General features: G+C 40.2%; 1 protein-coding gene across 2 annotated transcripts; it reads left to right on the forward strand.

Annotated features, from left to right (window-relative positions):
• The first annotated feature begins 2,200 nt into the window (after positions 1 to 2,200).
• On the forward strand, positions 2,201 to 14,338 carry med16 (mediator complex subunit 16). Of its 2 annotated transcripts, none has more exons than XM_011472992.4 (16): positions 2,201 to 2,368; positions 4,274 to 4,450; positions 4,521 to 4,628; positions 4,710 to 4,879; positions 4,952 to 5,233; positions 5,304 to 5,453; positions 5,521 to 5,626; positions 5,709 to 5,864; positions 6,519 to 6,736; positions 9,062 to 9,268; positions 9,665 to 9,875; positions 9,942 to 10,075; positions 12,859 to 13,051; positions 13,316 to 13,532; positions 13,965 to 14,048; positions 14,124 to 14,338. In XM_011472992.4, exons 2-16 carry the CDS (start codon positions 4,312 to 4,314, stop codon positions 14,248 to 14,250), a joined length of 2,502 nt encoding a protein of 833 aa, XP_011471294.1. In that variant the 5' UTR covers positions 2,201 to 2,368; positions 4,274 to 4,311; the 3' UTR covers positions 14,251 to 14,338. The 2 variants fall into 2 exon arrangements, with proteins under 2 accessions (XP_011471294.1, XP_078801600.1); XM_078945474.1 differs by having other exon boundaries at positions 2,244 to 3,408.
• The last annotated feature ends 2,378 nt before the right edge of the window (positions 14,339 to 16,716 follow it).

A 16,716-nucleotide genomic window follows, 5' to 3' on the forward strand; every position in this document is an offset into this window, starting at 1 on the left:
ATTTGTTATAAATATGAGGATCTGCCGGCTCAAACGTAGACATATGAGAGTTCAAGAACTATACTTAATTAAGATGTAAAAAAGATTAATTGAATTGGAGTAATATGACATTTAGTTAAATAAATATGTAAATTTGAGTAGTATTAACAACTTTTGAGTTTTATAGATGGAAGAAATTGGGTTGAATAAATTTAACTCAATTACTTGTTACCAATAGAAGTAATTCATTTAAATTGGAAAAATTGGATAAGTTATATATACATATATATATAATATATGCGTCACATGAAAATGGAAAAAGATCAGAAACTCGTGCATTTACTTTGTTCTTCTACTACAAGCAAAAACTCTTTCTTTTGATGATGCAGCCATGTTACTTTTTTGATGGACATATAATCTTCATACGCCGTCATTAAAATCTCAGACTCCGTCTCACTAAAGTATAGCGCTTTCTTTTTTTCTCCACGCGTTTCCATGGTGACTCCGTAAATCGGCAATCCATTGAGAATGTCTTTATGTACTTGCCGCGCATGTGCATTAACCCAGGGTTACCAAGTGGAGCGTAATTACGCTAACTCATATCCGGTCTTTAGGAACCGACATAACCAGAGTAAGCAAGTTCAGGCGGACTTCAGCCAGAGTTCAGGCTTAAAGTCAGGGTAGTTTAAACATGCTTCCTGGAATACGCCCCCCAGGTGTTCTCACCTGACAACAAAGAAATTCAGCAGGACAGTGATGTTAATGACTTTTTTTTTGGTTTTAAGACAGATTTCCAGCCAGACCTATAACATTCTTTCATTCATTCATCATAGCAGTCTAAAAAATGTAATTCTATTAGTTTAAGAAGAGTCTCCAATGTACATGAATGTACATGCTCACCCAGTTGAATCAACGTTTTGGGACTCGTATGCCTGTGACCATGTGACGTATTTTTGACAGTTTGTTATCAAGGTAAATTTGGTATTCAAGACAAACAAGAGTCGTATTTATAACAAAGACAAATCGCATTCAAACGTAAAATTAAAATGTTGTCTTCATGTCTTTTTTTTGCAACTTTGTTTTTATGACTATGTTTCTTTTTGACAGATTTCTCACACCCTACATTCCTTTATTAAAAACAGAGAACTTATAACTAACAAAATGAGTATTAAAATCATCAAAACAGGAATATATGAGAGAAAATACATCAAATTCAAAAAATACAGCAAATTCACCGCAAAGCTGCAAATAAATGTGTAAATATGTGGGAATCAGTCTTTATTTTGTTCTGGACACCACTGGAAACACAAATTCATATGATGGTTTCTCAGATCGCCGCAGCATTTCCGCCTTCAGCGATCGCGGTGCGTCAGGAGGAGGACCGCAGAAGGCGGACATGCAGCTACTTAGTCCTGAGAAGCTGTGGAAACTCATCAGAAGTTCACAACCATCACAAAACCCTCTTCTCTGCCACTAACACAGTCTGCTCCTGGTGCGTGTGTGTGCGTCAGTCAGCAGCCGGACACACAGAGAAAGCAGTGACGTCATCGCCCCGCCTCCCCTCTGCTAATGCTTTTTCGAAATGAATATTGTGACAAGGTGCGCAGGGTGGATGTTAAAATGCAAATGCAATCCCCTCTTTGCATTTTCGTTTTAATTATGACACAGAATAAGCGGTTTTAAGTATAAAATGAAAAAGCATTTTGAAATATTGCTTTTTCTTTTTAATTTTGAGTCAAAAAATGCAGCTACATTTTGAAAATTAAAAAGCATTTCTGTTAATCCATTTTAATTGTCAAATTAGACATTTCTAAATGAATTATGCTACACATTTACCAGGGACCTTTTTGAAAATGAAATGTCAAATACCATTTTCTTTATCATTTTAATTAAGTGACAGAAAAAGCTGGGTTGAAGTATAAAATGAAAAAGCATTTTGAAGTATTGCTTTTTCTTTTGAGAGTGAGAATTGAAAATGTATTCAACTTAACTTTGTATTTTGCTCCTTGTTAATAAAGTTACAGAGGGAAAAAAAGGTTTACCTCGGGTTTAGCCAGACTAAAATAGGATCATAAAAGTATTTATTAGAAACGTTGTAGAAGACACAGTGTGGATTTTTAATTACTTCAATGTTTTTACTTAAGTTGAAAGCTTTGTAATAAATTGTCTGGGCCTAATTTTCTTATTTCGTACTCTAAACATATTTTTCAGACAGGCAGCTGTATAGGCACACATATACGGGGGCCTGACACGCGCCAGTCTCTGCTGCGGTCTTTGTTTCTTTCAAAGTGCCGTTCTTTCCAACTCGTATTTATGTTTTCTTTCTGAAGTCGTTCTTAAAACTTCTTTCAGTTTTGGCTGTTAACTTTTGAAAGCCAGTTTCAAATAGGTGAGTTCATCATAATAGACTAAGTCAGCGGGTTTTTCTTTTCATTTGCATCACGTTTTTTCTGGAGTTTTGCTGCTGGGTTTGTTTGTAAAGAAAGTCAAGAAAACCGAACTGTTGACGAGCAACACTTTTCTTTTGGAAATTCAAACTTGCATCGTTGTTCATAAAAACTTGGGGTAAACATCCAGAAGACTGATGTGTTTCGTGGTGCTGTCATGTGAGCAAATTCAAGTTTATGGTAGAATTTAAATAAATGACCGAATACATACAAGGTTTACTTACAGTGGGGCAAACAAAGTATTTAGTCAGCCACCAATTGTTTAGGTTCTCACAATTCAAAAAATGAGAGAGGCCTGTAATTTTAATCATAGGTAAACCTTAACTAATATGAGACAAAATGAGTTAAAAAAAACAGAAAATCACATTGTCTGACTTCTAAAGAATTTATTTGTAAATTATGATAGAAAATAACTTAATGATCAATGACAAAAGTTCATTTGCTGGAAATAACAGCTGTGACAGACTGGTGACCTGTCCAGGATGCCCCCAGCCTTCGTCCGCGAGTGGCTGGGATAGGCTCCAGCAGCCCCGCGACCCCGAGAGGGATAAAACAGATTAGAAGATGAATGAATGAATGAATGGCAATGACAGAACGATTGATCTGCGTAAAGGAAAGAAGGAATGGAGCAGTGTATGGTCAGATTTGGAGGGAAGCCTCCTTCCATCAGCATTAAAGATGAGACATGGTTGGATCTTTCAGCACGACAACGATCCTAAACACACGTTGCCCGGGTAACAAAGGAGTGGCTTCATAGGAAACATTTCAAAGTCCTAGTGTGGCCTAGACAGTCTCCAGATCTCAACCCCATAGAAAATCTTTGGAGGGGGTTGAAAGTTTGTGTGGCCCAGTGACAGCCCCAAAACATCACTGCTCTAGAGGAGATCTGCATGGAGGAATGGGCCAAAATACCAGCAACAGTTTTTGAAAACCTTGTGAAGACTTACAGAAAACGTCTGACTGCTGTCATTGTCAACAAAGGGTAAATAGCAACGTATTGACTTGAACTTTTTTATTGACCAAATACTTATTTTCCTCCATAATTTACGAATGAATTCTTTAAAAATTGGACAATGTGCTTTTCTGTATTTTTTTCAGATTTTGTTTCTCATAGTTGAGGTTTTGGCTCCATTGACCATTAAACTCAATGTAAATTCAAAACTAGTTTTGAATTTAGTTCCTGTAGTGAAGGAATGGAGATTGGAGATTCACAAATTTAATCTGCAAACGTTTTAAAAATATTTTAGTAAAACCTCATAAATGGTCTGAACTTTCTTCACTTAGATTTTTCAGCTTCATTATATTGAGTCAAATATAAACGGTCCGTCCTTCAATGTCTGTGTTTCTAACGTGAACTGATAACTGATGGCTATTAATGTCATGCTACTCACTACTTTTGTACTCTCCAAATGACACAAATTCCCATCTAACATTACCAAGTCACTTTGTTGATCCTCACTTTCAACTTTTAAGTTTACATTGTAAAATTCTCTAGTCATCATTCTGTGTCATATTTGTTTAATATTGTGACTTTATTCATGTGGCGTATGCTGCTGACCTCTTGGCCAGGTCACCCTTGAAGATGAGATCTGATCTCAGTGGGTTTCACTTGGTTAAAAAAAAAAAACCCACTGTGATGGAAATAGTGTTTTGGATGTTTTAAGAATCCTACCCTGACTGGGTATGTTTTCACAATAGATCAAAATAGGATTAAATGGAAACTTACTAAATATAATGCTTGACATGGTTAATTATTCTGTTCCTTAACAATGATCTAACCTCTAACCTGCTTTGAAATACAGATGTGTTCACTTAGTGACAGATGTGTTCCTCTGTCTCCCATTCAGGTCAGGTGTGGACGAGGCGTCTTTGTTCCCCTTTGGACATGGAACTGGCATATGTCTGTGACTGGGAGAAGCGACAGAAGAACGCTCACTGTCCATCCATACCAGTAGTGTGCTCGTGGTCCTGCAGGAACCTGGTGGCGTTTACCACAGACCTGAAAAGTGACGACAATGAGAAGGGTACACAGACACACACGCACACGCACACACGTCCAACTCTTGGTCCCGGCTACCTGAACCTCTTTTTCAGATGTCAGTCACATGATCCACATCATCGACACTGAGCACCCCTGGGATGTCTTTTCTATCAACTCTGGTCACACTGAGGTCATTTCCTGCCTGGAATGGGACCAGTCAGGTAGGCTTTACTTTAGTTGACTTTTTTCAGAGTATTAAACTGTTATTGTTTTGTCAAGTGCTTGTGTTCTTGTGTGTGTAGGATCACGGTTGCTCTCTGCCGATGGCGATGGTCAGATTAAGTGCTGGTCCATGACTGATCACTTGGTAAACAGCTGGGAGAGCATCCTGTCTAGCTCTTTGGATAGAGATCCCATAATTGCCCTTAGCTGGTTGCATAATGGAGTCAAACTGGCTCTGCATGTGGAGATGGTAAGGCACCTTCTACATAGTAGAAAAGCCCCAGAACCAGTAAAAAATTGACACGACATCTTCTGCTTTCAGTCTGGTTCCACAAACTTTGGAGAAAAGTTCTCCCGGGTGAAGTTCTCTCCTTCTCTCACCCTGTTTGGAGGAAAACCAATGGAAGGCTGGTTAGCAGTAACAGTTAGCGGTTTGGTCTCCGTGTCATTGCTAAAGCCAGGCGGCTCCTTGCTGACGGCCAGTGAGAGTCTGTGCCGGCTTCGAGGACGGGTGGCATTAGCTGATATTGCCTTCACTGGGGGAGGTAACATTGTGGTTGCAGCAACTGATGGAAGCAGCTCCTCTCCTGTCCAGTTCTACAAGGTCAGTTTGGTTACAGCCATTAAAGCTATTACCTGTTCTTCTTCTCAACTTTGTTTGACTGTGTATTCAGGTGGTGGTTAGTGTTGTGAGTGAGAAGTGTCGCATTGACACAGAGCTGTTACCATCCCTGTTTCTGCGCTGCACTACCGATCCAATGAGGAGGGACAAATACCCAGCTGTCACACACCTGAAATTCCTGACCAGAGAGAACTCTGAGCAGGTAATTATCCTCACAACTTCTGGTACCACGAAGCCTGCTGCCGTTTGAGCGCTTGTCTGTGTTCTAGGTTCTGCTGTGTGCATCCAATCAGACTGGCAGCATTGTGGAATGCTGGTCTCTTAGAAAGGAAGGTCTTCCTGTCAACAACATCTTCCAGCACAGATCCCCAGTTGGTCAGAAAAACTTCCAGTCAAGCAGATCTAGACTCTGTTTCTTATCATTTGGATCCTCTGACCTCAGACTTCCTGGTTTCAGTGGGTGAAAAGCAGCCAACCATCCTGAAGTGGCGGATTCTGACAACCACCGGCGACCTAGAGAGAGTGTCTGCTGTTGCTCTTCCCAAACTGCCTATCGCCATATCCAACACTGACCTCAAGGTTGCACCAGACACCAAGTTTTGTCCAGGTCTTGGTGAGTAGAACCCAAAACCACTAGAACCTTACCTTAGCGGTAGAACTCCAGTAAGGCTGCTATAGACCCCTTGCACACCTCCGTGAACACCCTCTCCGTTATTTTGGAAGTCAAATGGTGGGAGTAAGACTAAGACCATTGCTGCTGCAGAGCTTTGTCGTGTTGATCTTTTGTGGTGTCCGCTCTACTGTCTGTCTTTGATCTGTTCCGTCTGTGTTGTTGGCAAGAAAATAAAGAGCTGGAAGGTCTGTTACAGTTCAGAACTGACGGCTGGTGTCTCTTCTTACCCAGCGTACCTAGATATGTATTTCTTTTAAGACAATTCAAATGTGTAACCAACAGTCTACCTGACGCAAAGTGTTCACTGCAGAGTCTGCTGGCATCTGTAGGCCGACAACCTTCCTGTTTGACTGTTTGACAGTGGACCACGAAGAGATTTGGTTGCTATTACTAAAGTTGCTGATTTTACCCGTTGGATGTACCAAAAATAATGAATGGTTGACTTCCAAAATGGCGGACACCTGGTGTCTGCTCGACGTCACTGCAAGGGATCTATAGTGACAATAAATTTGCCCGTTGAACAGTTGAGGGAACTCTATGGCAGAGAGCATTTTCATTGCTTTACTAAACTTTGTCTGTTCTCTTGATTTTCAGGTCTGGCTCTGGCTTTTCATGATGGCAGTATTCAGATCCATCATCGCCTCTCCCTTCATTTCATGGGGATTTACTACAGCTCCTCCTCCTCTGGTCCACGGCCCGGAGACGAAGCAACCTTGAAACGCCAAAGAACTTCAGGTCCTTTCCTCCACTTTAAAGCCTTGCAGTTCTCTTGGACATCATTAGCTTTGGTTGGAATTGACAACTACGGCAAGGTGAGTTCCGTGATGCTAGATTCTGGTGATAGCTTTAGCTATGTTAAGTCTAATTGACATTTTTCTGTTACACACATACACATGCAGTAAGTACTGAAATGTATTCCACAACTGTCCAACAGAGAGCAAGCCTAAGAGCAGTACGGTTAAAAAAAGGATAAAACGTTTAGGTGACTTTGCAGAAAAAACATTTATTACAATTTTGTAGCCTTCTATAGACAACAATGACAGTGTTATGGTCACAAAAGTGGAAAGTGCTCCAAAATGTTCAAAACTTATAGAGTGCCAACATTGTGCAGAGATTGTGTAGAGTTGTGCAGTTTTCTTTTTGACCAATCAGATAGACGCCTTCATGTTGTTGACCAATCGGATAGACAGACACCTTCACGTTGTTCACCAATTAGATGGAGCCATTTTATGTTAGATGCTTGCCTCCGATGTAGACGAGGGTCATTTGGAATGTTTGAGTTGTGTTCAATATTATTTAAATCAAACTGTTGCAGTGAAATGGAATTGATGTGTTTTTGGCTGTTTTGCTATTTCTTCATGTATCGCAAGTTATATCGTCATTGCAATATTGATCATTAATATCGCCTATGGTAAGTATTCCTCTTATTGAGCAGCCCTATCAGGAAGTAAAAGTTGTAGCTGAATTTCTTTGAATTTGTACCGTTGGACTCACTGGGCTGGTGGGAACTATGGGGTCAGGAATCTGTCAATAAGAAACATATTCATAAAGGCAAAGTTGTGCACAATGTGTTGTGAAAAAAATATGAACACAACATTAAGTTTCTCGTGTGACAAGTCTGTCCTGAACACGATTTGCCTTTGCTTTAAATTTGACTGCTTTTCTTGAATACCAAATTTCCCAGGTAACAAACTATCAAGAAGGGTGTATACATCGAATCGAAACATCGATTGTTCAAATTTGTGCATGCGTCTTGAAATGTATTTATTAATCTAAAATAAAATAGAATCTTTTAGAATATAATTGATCCATTACTGAGAAATTATGTTTTAACCATTGCTCTGTTGGGTCCTGGGAATAGACTCGCCCCTTCTCTTCCATGCCCCGACTGGGGGGGGACAGGAATCTCTCCGTCAGCATCCAACAGCAGAGAGGCGGGGATCAGCCGTTTTCTTATTTCATCTCATCATTCTCTTACTATCATCTATTTTTCGATGAACATGGACTTTTATAAGCTTAATCGGCTCTAATCTCCAAGTAACCTGCTGGTTTTTTCCCACCAGTCCTGGGTCCGGTGCATTGTTTATGCAATCAGCTGTTGTCGCATGGTAATAAATAAAATGCGGCAGGACGGAAATGGCTGTTAATAACGTTTTTTTAGTTAACAGAGCAATTGTATTGAGATAATTGCCCTTTCAGGGGATCAATAAGATTCTAAAATGTTCTATTTTATTTTAGTTTAATAAATAAACTTCTAGATGCATGCATAAATTTGAACAGTCAATGTTTTGGGAATCCATGTTAATGCCCCTTTGACCCCGTGACGGATTTTTGACAGTTTGTTAACAGGAGAAATTTCAAATTCAAGACAAGCAAGAGTCTTATCCAAAACCGACATGTCAAACGTAAAACTAAATGTTTTATTCATACTTGTTGTTTTTTTTTGCAAAGTTACGCTCTTATTATGAATTTGTGCACAACTTTGTCTTATGAATATGTTTCTTATTGACCGATTCCTTCACCCATAGCAAAATTCTTTATTTAATCTTCATAGATCGAGTTCTGAGACTGTAGATCCCCAGTAACCAGATAAACAGCAGTATTCTTTTTTTTAAAGCAAACTTCTTTAAAAAAAGATTTTGTAACCGAAGGTCTTTGAAAATAATCTAAAATGTATCAATGGGCATAATGATTAATTACAGTTAATCACATGATGTTATGTAATGAAGCACAATTCGTATTCTTTGTAATTGCTGAGGAATATTTAAAATACTAAAAGTTGCTTATATTCATTTTCAGTTTTTCTGATTTAATGATCACATTTAAGTTCTAATACCAGGCTGTGGGGGTCCAGAGTACCCATGATTCCTGCTGAAGACTCCCTCTGTGGCGTTCCACTTTTGCCTCAGATAAACAATCTGTTTTTGGCCTTTGACATGTGTGCTTGTGTTTTTCTCTATTTTTTCCTCTCAAACCACAACAATTGAAAGTGGCCTAACTGGAAGGATCCGGATAGATGTGAACTATGTGCACAGATCTGCATATTTTATGCAGGGTTTACCAAAAATGATTGCCCACCATCCAAACAGTCCTTGGATTGCTAAGCTGAGATCTCTTTTTTTCTTTTCTTCCTTCAGCTCCACATGCTGCGGGTATCTCCCTCCATGTGTCAGGTGCTGGACATGAATACAACACTTCGCCACCTCCTCTTTCTACTAGAGTACTGTATGGTGACGGGCTATGACTGGTGGGACGTGCTGCTGCATGTGCTTCCCAATATGGTGCACAACCTGGTGGAGAAGCTGCATGAAGAATACATGAGGCAGAACCAGGCTCTGCAGCAGGTCAGTAAGGCATGCTGGGATACTGGCAGAGCGTTTTCAGTATCGGAGTTCTTTTCCAGCTGGCCCACCGCTGGTTTCACCGTTCATGCACCCCTTCTGTCTCTATCACCATGTTTTCTGCTGAATTCCATTAATTGAGTAAATGTTTGAAGAATTACGGTAGTTGAAAGAAAGTCAACATGGGCGCTTAAGCTCCTGTGTTGAAGGGTCAAAGAGGCAGAATGGAGAAACTTTGTTTTAAGTTTGTTTTAAAATATTTTTACATTGCTGTTTGACATGCATGACCAAAGGGGAAGTTATGAACTGTGAAGTGGTGGTTGGTGGTAAGAAGTGCATTGAGATTTTGTCGTTTGTCAACAGTTGTTCTCTCCACTGTGGGATTGTTGTCCATTTTAGGTCCTGGCAACGCGTATTGTAGCTGTGAAGGCCTCTCTGTGTAAACTGTCTGCAGCAACGGCAGCTCGAGCTTGTGACTTTCATGCCAAATTGCTGCTGATGGCCATCAGCTCCACGTTGAAGTCTCTGTTGAGGCCACACGTCCTCAACACCCCTGACAAAAGTCCAGGTGATCGGCTCAGTGAGATCTGTGCTAAGAACACGGACACAGGTGAGATGACGGGCTCCGTAAAACACTGACATGGCGCTGGATGATGACCAATGCTTGTTTCCACAGACATAGACAAGGTAATGATTAATCTGAAGACGGAAGAATTTGTGTTGGACGGCCCACCCCTTCAGTCCCTACAACAGCTTATCCAATGGGTGGGGGACTTTGTCCTCTACCTTTTGGCCAACTTGCCCAATCAGGTGAGGCTCTGACAGCAGATTCCTGATGGGTCCATCTTAGCCAACACACATTAATGAGCCTATGTGGGTGGGCTGGGTTTGTGTCAAAATTGTTCCAGTTTCAAATGTTTTGGTATTTGCTGTTTGCAATGGAACAAAAACTGAAAAAGTCAGATCTCCAAGTAATTCACACAGAAATTGAAAATGGATTGGACAGAACATTAGCAGCCTGAAAGTCCCACTCAAACTGATTTTTTTCTAGTGCTCTTTTAATGATGACGATGCAGTTTTTAGCTAAACTCGTGAAGCCGGTGTTCTTGTTTAAGACATATTTTTTCCAGGACAGCAGGATCTCATCAGAAATCTGATTCTGGTTTGTCGGCAGGACTGTTGGCGCAGAAGTTAACTGGACTAATTTCCCATCATGCAGTTGTTTACGCCTTCTAGTGTAAAGCACTTTACAAAGCCAAGCTAACATTAGCATTACCAAAAAGGAAAAAAAGAGGAACATTGGAGCATTACAGCCGTTTGGTTTTGAGCCAGATGCCGTTGGTGGGTCAATTTGTCTGCAGGTTGATGCACCTGAATAGACTAGTGGGTTAAGAAAATGGATGGATTCAAAAAAGACAACGGCAGTGACTGTGTCATAAGTCTGAGATTTTTCAAGCATCTGGGTTTCATCTGCTTCTGATCAAACGCAATTTGAATAAAGAAATGCTCAGAAACATGGTTTAATCTGAAATGATTTTCTATATGTCCTCCACCGTGAGAAAAAATGCAACAACATCGGGTTAAAAACAAAGAACAACGATAAAATCCTTCCCAGTGGTCTTTTAATTATGATCATGCAGTTTTTAGCTAAAATCAAAAAGTATGTGATGTTTTTTAAGACATATTTTCTGCACATCTGCAGTAGCTCATTAGACATTCGCTTTTGTGTTGTGGGCGACACCTTTGGCTCAGACGTTTGCCTAGATGGGCATATAGTGCATATAAAAGGAAAGCGTTTAGCTGATCACCGCTAGCTCCACGGTGAAAGAGGGTGTAGGCATGTGTGTTAGCCTGGAGGCCGAGCTGGCAGCACAAACTCTTCCTGGAAGGGGCGGTTCCTCACGTATCTATGTCACAGTGTGGGGACCAATGTGGATTTGAGGGGCTGGTGCTCACAGCAGGTTTTTATTGGAATACACAGAAATCCATGAATTGATCAAATGCTTCTTTTGGGTTGTTTTTGTGAGCAATGAACATTATAACACACTTAACATAAAGTTGATTTTGCATGATATAGGCCCCATAAGCCCTCTCACTCTCCCCTTCTGACTTTTTGTCAAAATGGCATTTTTCTGTTGGTTTTATCTCTATGGCAACGATTTTATGCTTTTAAGCACTTCTACATAATTTTTAGAAGAATCAGCATCTGTAATTTATTCATATCATATGTCGTATTGTTTTTTTGATTTTAACCCTTGTGCTATCCTATGACCCCCCCTTACATTGACGTGTTCTCCCTACCATGACAAAGGTGGATAAAGGTGGAAAGATTTCATGTAATCCATGGACACCAGTGAAGATCACAAATCATTGAAGAAAAAAGGTTCAGCGCACTGTCTAGTGGGTCTAGATGACCCAACTCCCAACGTTAAAGTGCCTAGGATAGCACAAGGGTTACGCCAACAATGTATCTAACACATTTTCATAATATTTCTGTAAAAAATATTCTTCACCATGTCAAAAACATTTTCCGCGGGTACTAGGTGTGTCCACATTTTGGTGAGTTTTTGAGGATGTTGGTTCAACGGCGCAGGCAGAAAGAAGAGTTGTGGAGTCTGGTCCTTGAGGTCCAGAACTGCTGCAGGACAGAATAGGATCTGAGATAAACTTGGTGCTTTGAGATTGTCCATGTTTCTCTCTAAAACCCACAGACACCTCTTTACTCTTCTGTCTTTTCTTTATGCTCAGGGTGACACACACCACTCAGGCTCTGTCCTGTATTGCTCCTATTGAGTTTGTCTGATTACTGTACACACCTGTTACCTGCCACAGGTGGGTTTAAATAAAAACAGAAGCGTTACTTGCTTGAAAAATTATTATATCTTACCAGTTTTGACAAGGTGCTAATAAGTCTGGTCCCATGTGGGACTTCTGTGTGAATATGTATCAGGTTTCTTCTGTTCCAAAAAAAAAAAAAAAATCAAAACATTTGCAATTGGAACCAATGTGTTGCATTTTTGTGATCAAATTGGAAAATATTTTAAGGTTTTTAGGCTTAATTCTGAATAGATAATGTGTGTGTGTTACATACCGAAAATGTTTGTGTACATATAATATAAATAAAATGATGGGTTTGTATTTAAAGCAAAGAAATGGAAGAGAGCATCTTGAATTGAAACTTAAAGAGTGACCCTCTGACTCTGAGTAGAATGCTGAGAACAAAACAGTTGCTTAATTCTCTACTTCTATTCTTTCGTTCAGCTGTGTTCTTGAGATTTACCGCATCTCTGTTAAAGCTGTATTGCTGACAGCGAAGAACAATCCTTTGGTTAAAACAGATTCCCAGTTAATATAAATAATTTACGAGTAACCAGAACTAGACAAGTCGGCATCACTGACTCATAAGGATTACCTCATGCTAGTTGTAAAATCTTTAAACGGTAGAATTATGACCTGTCACTCAACCAGCTGAACACAGAAAAGAAACTAAAGGAACAGATTTGTTTTGAAAGACTGCAACTGCCGTCAGGTGGAACCTGGTGTCCACCTGGGCAGGTTCTGATTGACCTGTCGACGTGTGGCCTGAACTGTAGGGCTCCATGGTTCGGCCTGGATTTGGTTTCATGAGAGACGGGGCATCGCTGGGGATGTTACGCGAGATGCTGGTGATGATCAGGATATGGGGTCTTCTGAAGCCAGGATGCCTGCCCACCTTCACCGCCATGTCGGATAGTCAAGACAGCCTCCAGCTGCTGTTCAGACTGCTGACCAAGCTGTGGCTGTGCTGTAAGGAGCAAATTCTTTACCCACTCTAAAGACGAAACCTGTAAATGTTGATCATGAAGTGGTGCTCGTTTTGTAGAAATCTTGAATTGTTTGATCAATGTTATTTGTTCTGGCTGTTAAAGGCTCGTCTTGATACAAATGTTTTTGGAACTGCAATGCAACTGTTGCTATGTCAGGCAACGGCAACACTGCAACCTGCAGCTGGGACCTAAGCTGGAGCCTTCTGTAGGAAGCAGATTTTTATGCCTGTATTTTGTGTCTCAGCTCGGGAGGATGGCCCCACCCAGGAGCCCGATGAGGGCCTCATTGATGAGTGCTGCCTGCTACCCAGTCAGCTGCTGGTTCCTAGCATGGACTGGCTCCCTGTGAACGATGGCGTCATTGTAAAGCTGCAGGGAAAGAACCCCCTCAAGCTGCAGTTTGGGAAAGCTTCCTCCTTACCAGGAGCAGCCGGCGGCGCCCCATTGGAAGCACTTACCAGGTATTGATCTAATCACCTGCTGTATAAAGGCTTGCACAGGTTTTGGAATAAAATCTGGCTTCTGCTCAAATCTCAAAGGTATGTGCACTGAAATGTTGTGATGTATACACCAATCTATGTCCTCTATAGTTGTGTTCACTTTACAACCCAACCCACCAAGAATGGACCCCTTCAAAAACAATTCTACATTTAAGAACAGACGGGCCTTTATCCTAATTTATGTCGTTAAAAGGATCCATGTTATGATTGCTAAACATAGTTGAAAAGCAAACCACTTTAAAGGAAAATAGTTTATAGAGTGGCCATACCACCCTTAACACGCCTGATCTCGTCCGATCTTGGAAGCTAAGAAGAGTCGCGCCTGGTTAGTACTTGGATGGGAGACTGCCTGGGAAGACTAAATATTCATGGTCTACTTTTTGCAATGCTTAGGAGTCCTGGCTCACAGAAGATGGACAACCTGCGCTGTGTCTTTTTAGGAGTTTGTCCCACTGAAGAAAGTAAAGCCTGCACCAGGTGAGTGCACAACAACATTGATGTGAAGTACAGGTACCGTTAATGAGCTTCTAAGTTTGGCTCCTCCTCCCTCAGATGCGGCTGTGTGACGATGCTCCGTTCCCCCAACAAGACCAACGCTATGAAGCAGTGGGAGCAGCGCTGGATCAAGAACTGCCTGTGTGGAGGCCTGTGGAGGAGGATCCCAGCTGCTCTCAGCTAACACTGGAAGCTGCACCAGTCTGAGGGAACATTTTTGTTTTCCACTGTAAATATTGTAACTCTTTCAATAAAAGACAATAATACTAACAGTTCTGCTTCTGATTGGGTTCTTTATACGCTGCGGTTTTACAGCGTGAGCCCGTTGGACTTCACCTTTGTTTTTGGGGAATCCATGTCCCCTTTTTGTCATAACTCACTGGTTGTTCATATTCTTTGTTCTTGTTTTTTTATATTATTCTTAGTCTTTTTTTTCCCCCTCTGCTGTCAGTGGCTATGGTGAAAAAACAAATTTCCCACGTGTGGGATCAATAAAGTATTTCTGTTTCTGATTGTTCCTGATGAATGTTAAAATATTTTATAACAGACTTTTGTGTATTTGTGTTTAATTTACTGCCTTTGAATAGCGGCCTCTGCGGTGAAACATCTGTGCCTGAGGAGCTGAGGGCTTCATCCGCTTTTTTAAGAAAAACAACTGAAAACTCATCGTTTTAACTCTGCCTTTAAGTAGCTGTTTCAGATCCACGCATTTTAATTTGATTTTATGTAAAGATTGTTTTTGTGGCATGTGTATGTGTGTTTTTTTATTAAGACTTCTATTTTCAAACTACTGTTTTTTTATTTTTGATTATTTATGTAAAGTACTTTAAAGGGCCTTTTAGTAGGAGAAGTGCTATGCAAATGAAGTTGAATTTGAACACCGACGCAGAGAGTTGGGCTGCTAAACCAACAGGTGGACTGAAAGCTTAACAGCACTTATTTGTTGTGACTCCTGATTCTGGAAAACACACAAATTCAGACATTACTGTTGTAGATGGTTGCTCATATTTTGCCCTGAAATACACTTAACTATAAATCCCCACAGTGTTCTTCATTCCATGACGTCCGAGGCTTTATCATTAATGTTTAACCCTTGTGCTATCTTAGATGACACCCCCCCCCCCTTACATTGACGTGTTCTCCCTACCATGACAAAGGTGGATGAAGGTGGAAAGATTTCATGTAATCCATGGACACCAGTGAAGATCACAAATCATTGAAGAAAATAGGTTCAGGGCACTGTCTAGTGGGTCTAGATGACCCAACTCCCAATGTTAAAGTGCCTAGGATAGCACAAGGGTTGACAGCACTGTCTGCAGCTTGTAACACACAAGCTCCAATCTAGAGCCAATGCCACAACGAACATGAGTGTAAATAGGAAGCAACATCTTCTAACCCAAGAAAACCACTGTAATACTTAATTTACAAAGTCAATTAGCATTCATTATTCGGAATTGGATCAGACTTTACATAAATGATTAGACATTGACAGCTGTCTGTTTTCAATGAAACCAAGTCTCAAGAGATCAATCTGTATAAATAAAGTTTTAATAATGTAGAATTACTAATTTGGATTTAAAAAAAAGCATCATGCAGACCCTTTCTAAAAAAAAACAATATTAGAATAAGAAGTTTCTTGACCCGATGAACCCGACAGTTGGATGCGTCTCCTGAAGGTGGAGGTTCTTGAAGCTGTTCCTCCACCTCATTCCAGGCTTTCTGGAGGTCTGCAGCTCCTTGAATCTTGTCCTTTTGATGATCCGCTGAAGTCTCTTTGCTGGAATTTTAAATATAAAAATTGAAGGGTTATCTAAAAGGAGCTGCATTACCAGAATGCAGGGTTGAATGTTATCTTGCTGAAGAAATGGCTGAGGTTGTTTGCTAACCATGCCAACTACCCCTGGGCTTACTCAACAATGCCGAAATTCTTTATATGTCCATATTGAGTGGTTTTCAATATGTTCAGTTCAAACCGTAGGTCGTGTCGCCATCCCATAATGATTTCAAAACATGTTATAGTCCAAAGCCTTATGAGCATTTTACGTTTGAATGGTGTCTAGCTAAAATTATGTTGAAGTTATAATGGTTGAAAGAAGCAAATGTTTTCAAGGATTCCACATGTATTTAAATGGAGCCAGAAATCATGGACTATCTTGAAGAGTTCAAAGATTCATAGGACCTAAAGTCATAGCTGGAAGGAATAAGCTGAACATTGTAATAGTTGAGTGGTTAAAATAGGTGAAAAATTGTAGAAGGAGTTAAGTGCAGAAAAACGGCAGAATATGCTATGAAAAAGAAACAGTGGTTTACAGCATTCAACCAAATAAATCAAGAGAAACAAGAAAACAATTATGGAAGCGACTCTGTAGCATAAATAAAAATTAAAGTCAATACCAGAAAAGTCAATACTAGAATACCATTTTCAAAATGAATTTTTGCATTTCTATTAATCCATTTTGTCAAATTAGACATTTCTAAATGAATTTTGTTAAACATTTACCAGAGAACGTTTTGAGAATGAAATGTCAAATACCATTTTCATTATCATTTTAATTAAGTGACAGAATGAACGGTGTTGAAGAAGAAAATGAAAAAGCATTTTGGTGGATTGCTTTTTCATTTTCGTTTTGAGTCAAAAAATGCAGCTTCA

The sequence above is a fragment of the Oryzias latipes genome, chromosome 4 (genome assembly GCF_053564925.1).
Source record: "Oryzias latipes strain Hd-rR chromosome 4, Olatipes_Hd-rR_3.1".
In the NCBI taxonomy this organism is placed as follows: domain Eukaryota; kingdom Metazoa; phylum Chordata; class Actinopteri; order Beloniformes; family Adrianichthyidae; genus Oryzias; species Oryzias latipes.

What these genes read in the sequence shown, in the direction of transcription:
- med16 (XM_011472992.4), top strand. Translation starts at nt 4,312, where the DNA reads ATGGAACTGGCATATGTCTGTGACTGGGAGAAGCGACAGAAGAACGCT. An exon ending in CCTGGAATGGGACCAGTCAG is followed by an intron (nt 4,629 to 4,709) that starts GTAGGCTTTACT and finishes TTGTGTGTGTAG; the next exon opens with GATCACGGTTGCTCTCTGCC. An exon ending in TGGCCAACTTGCCCAATCAG is followed by an intron (nt 10,076 to 12,858) that starts GTGAGGCTCTGA and finishes CCTGAACTGTAG; the next exon opens with GGCTCCATGGTTCGGCCTGG.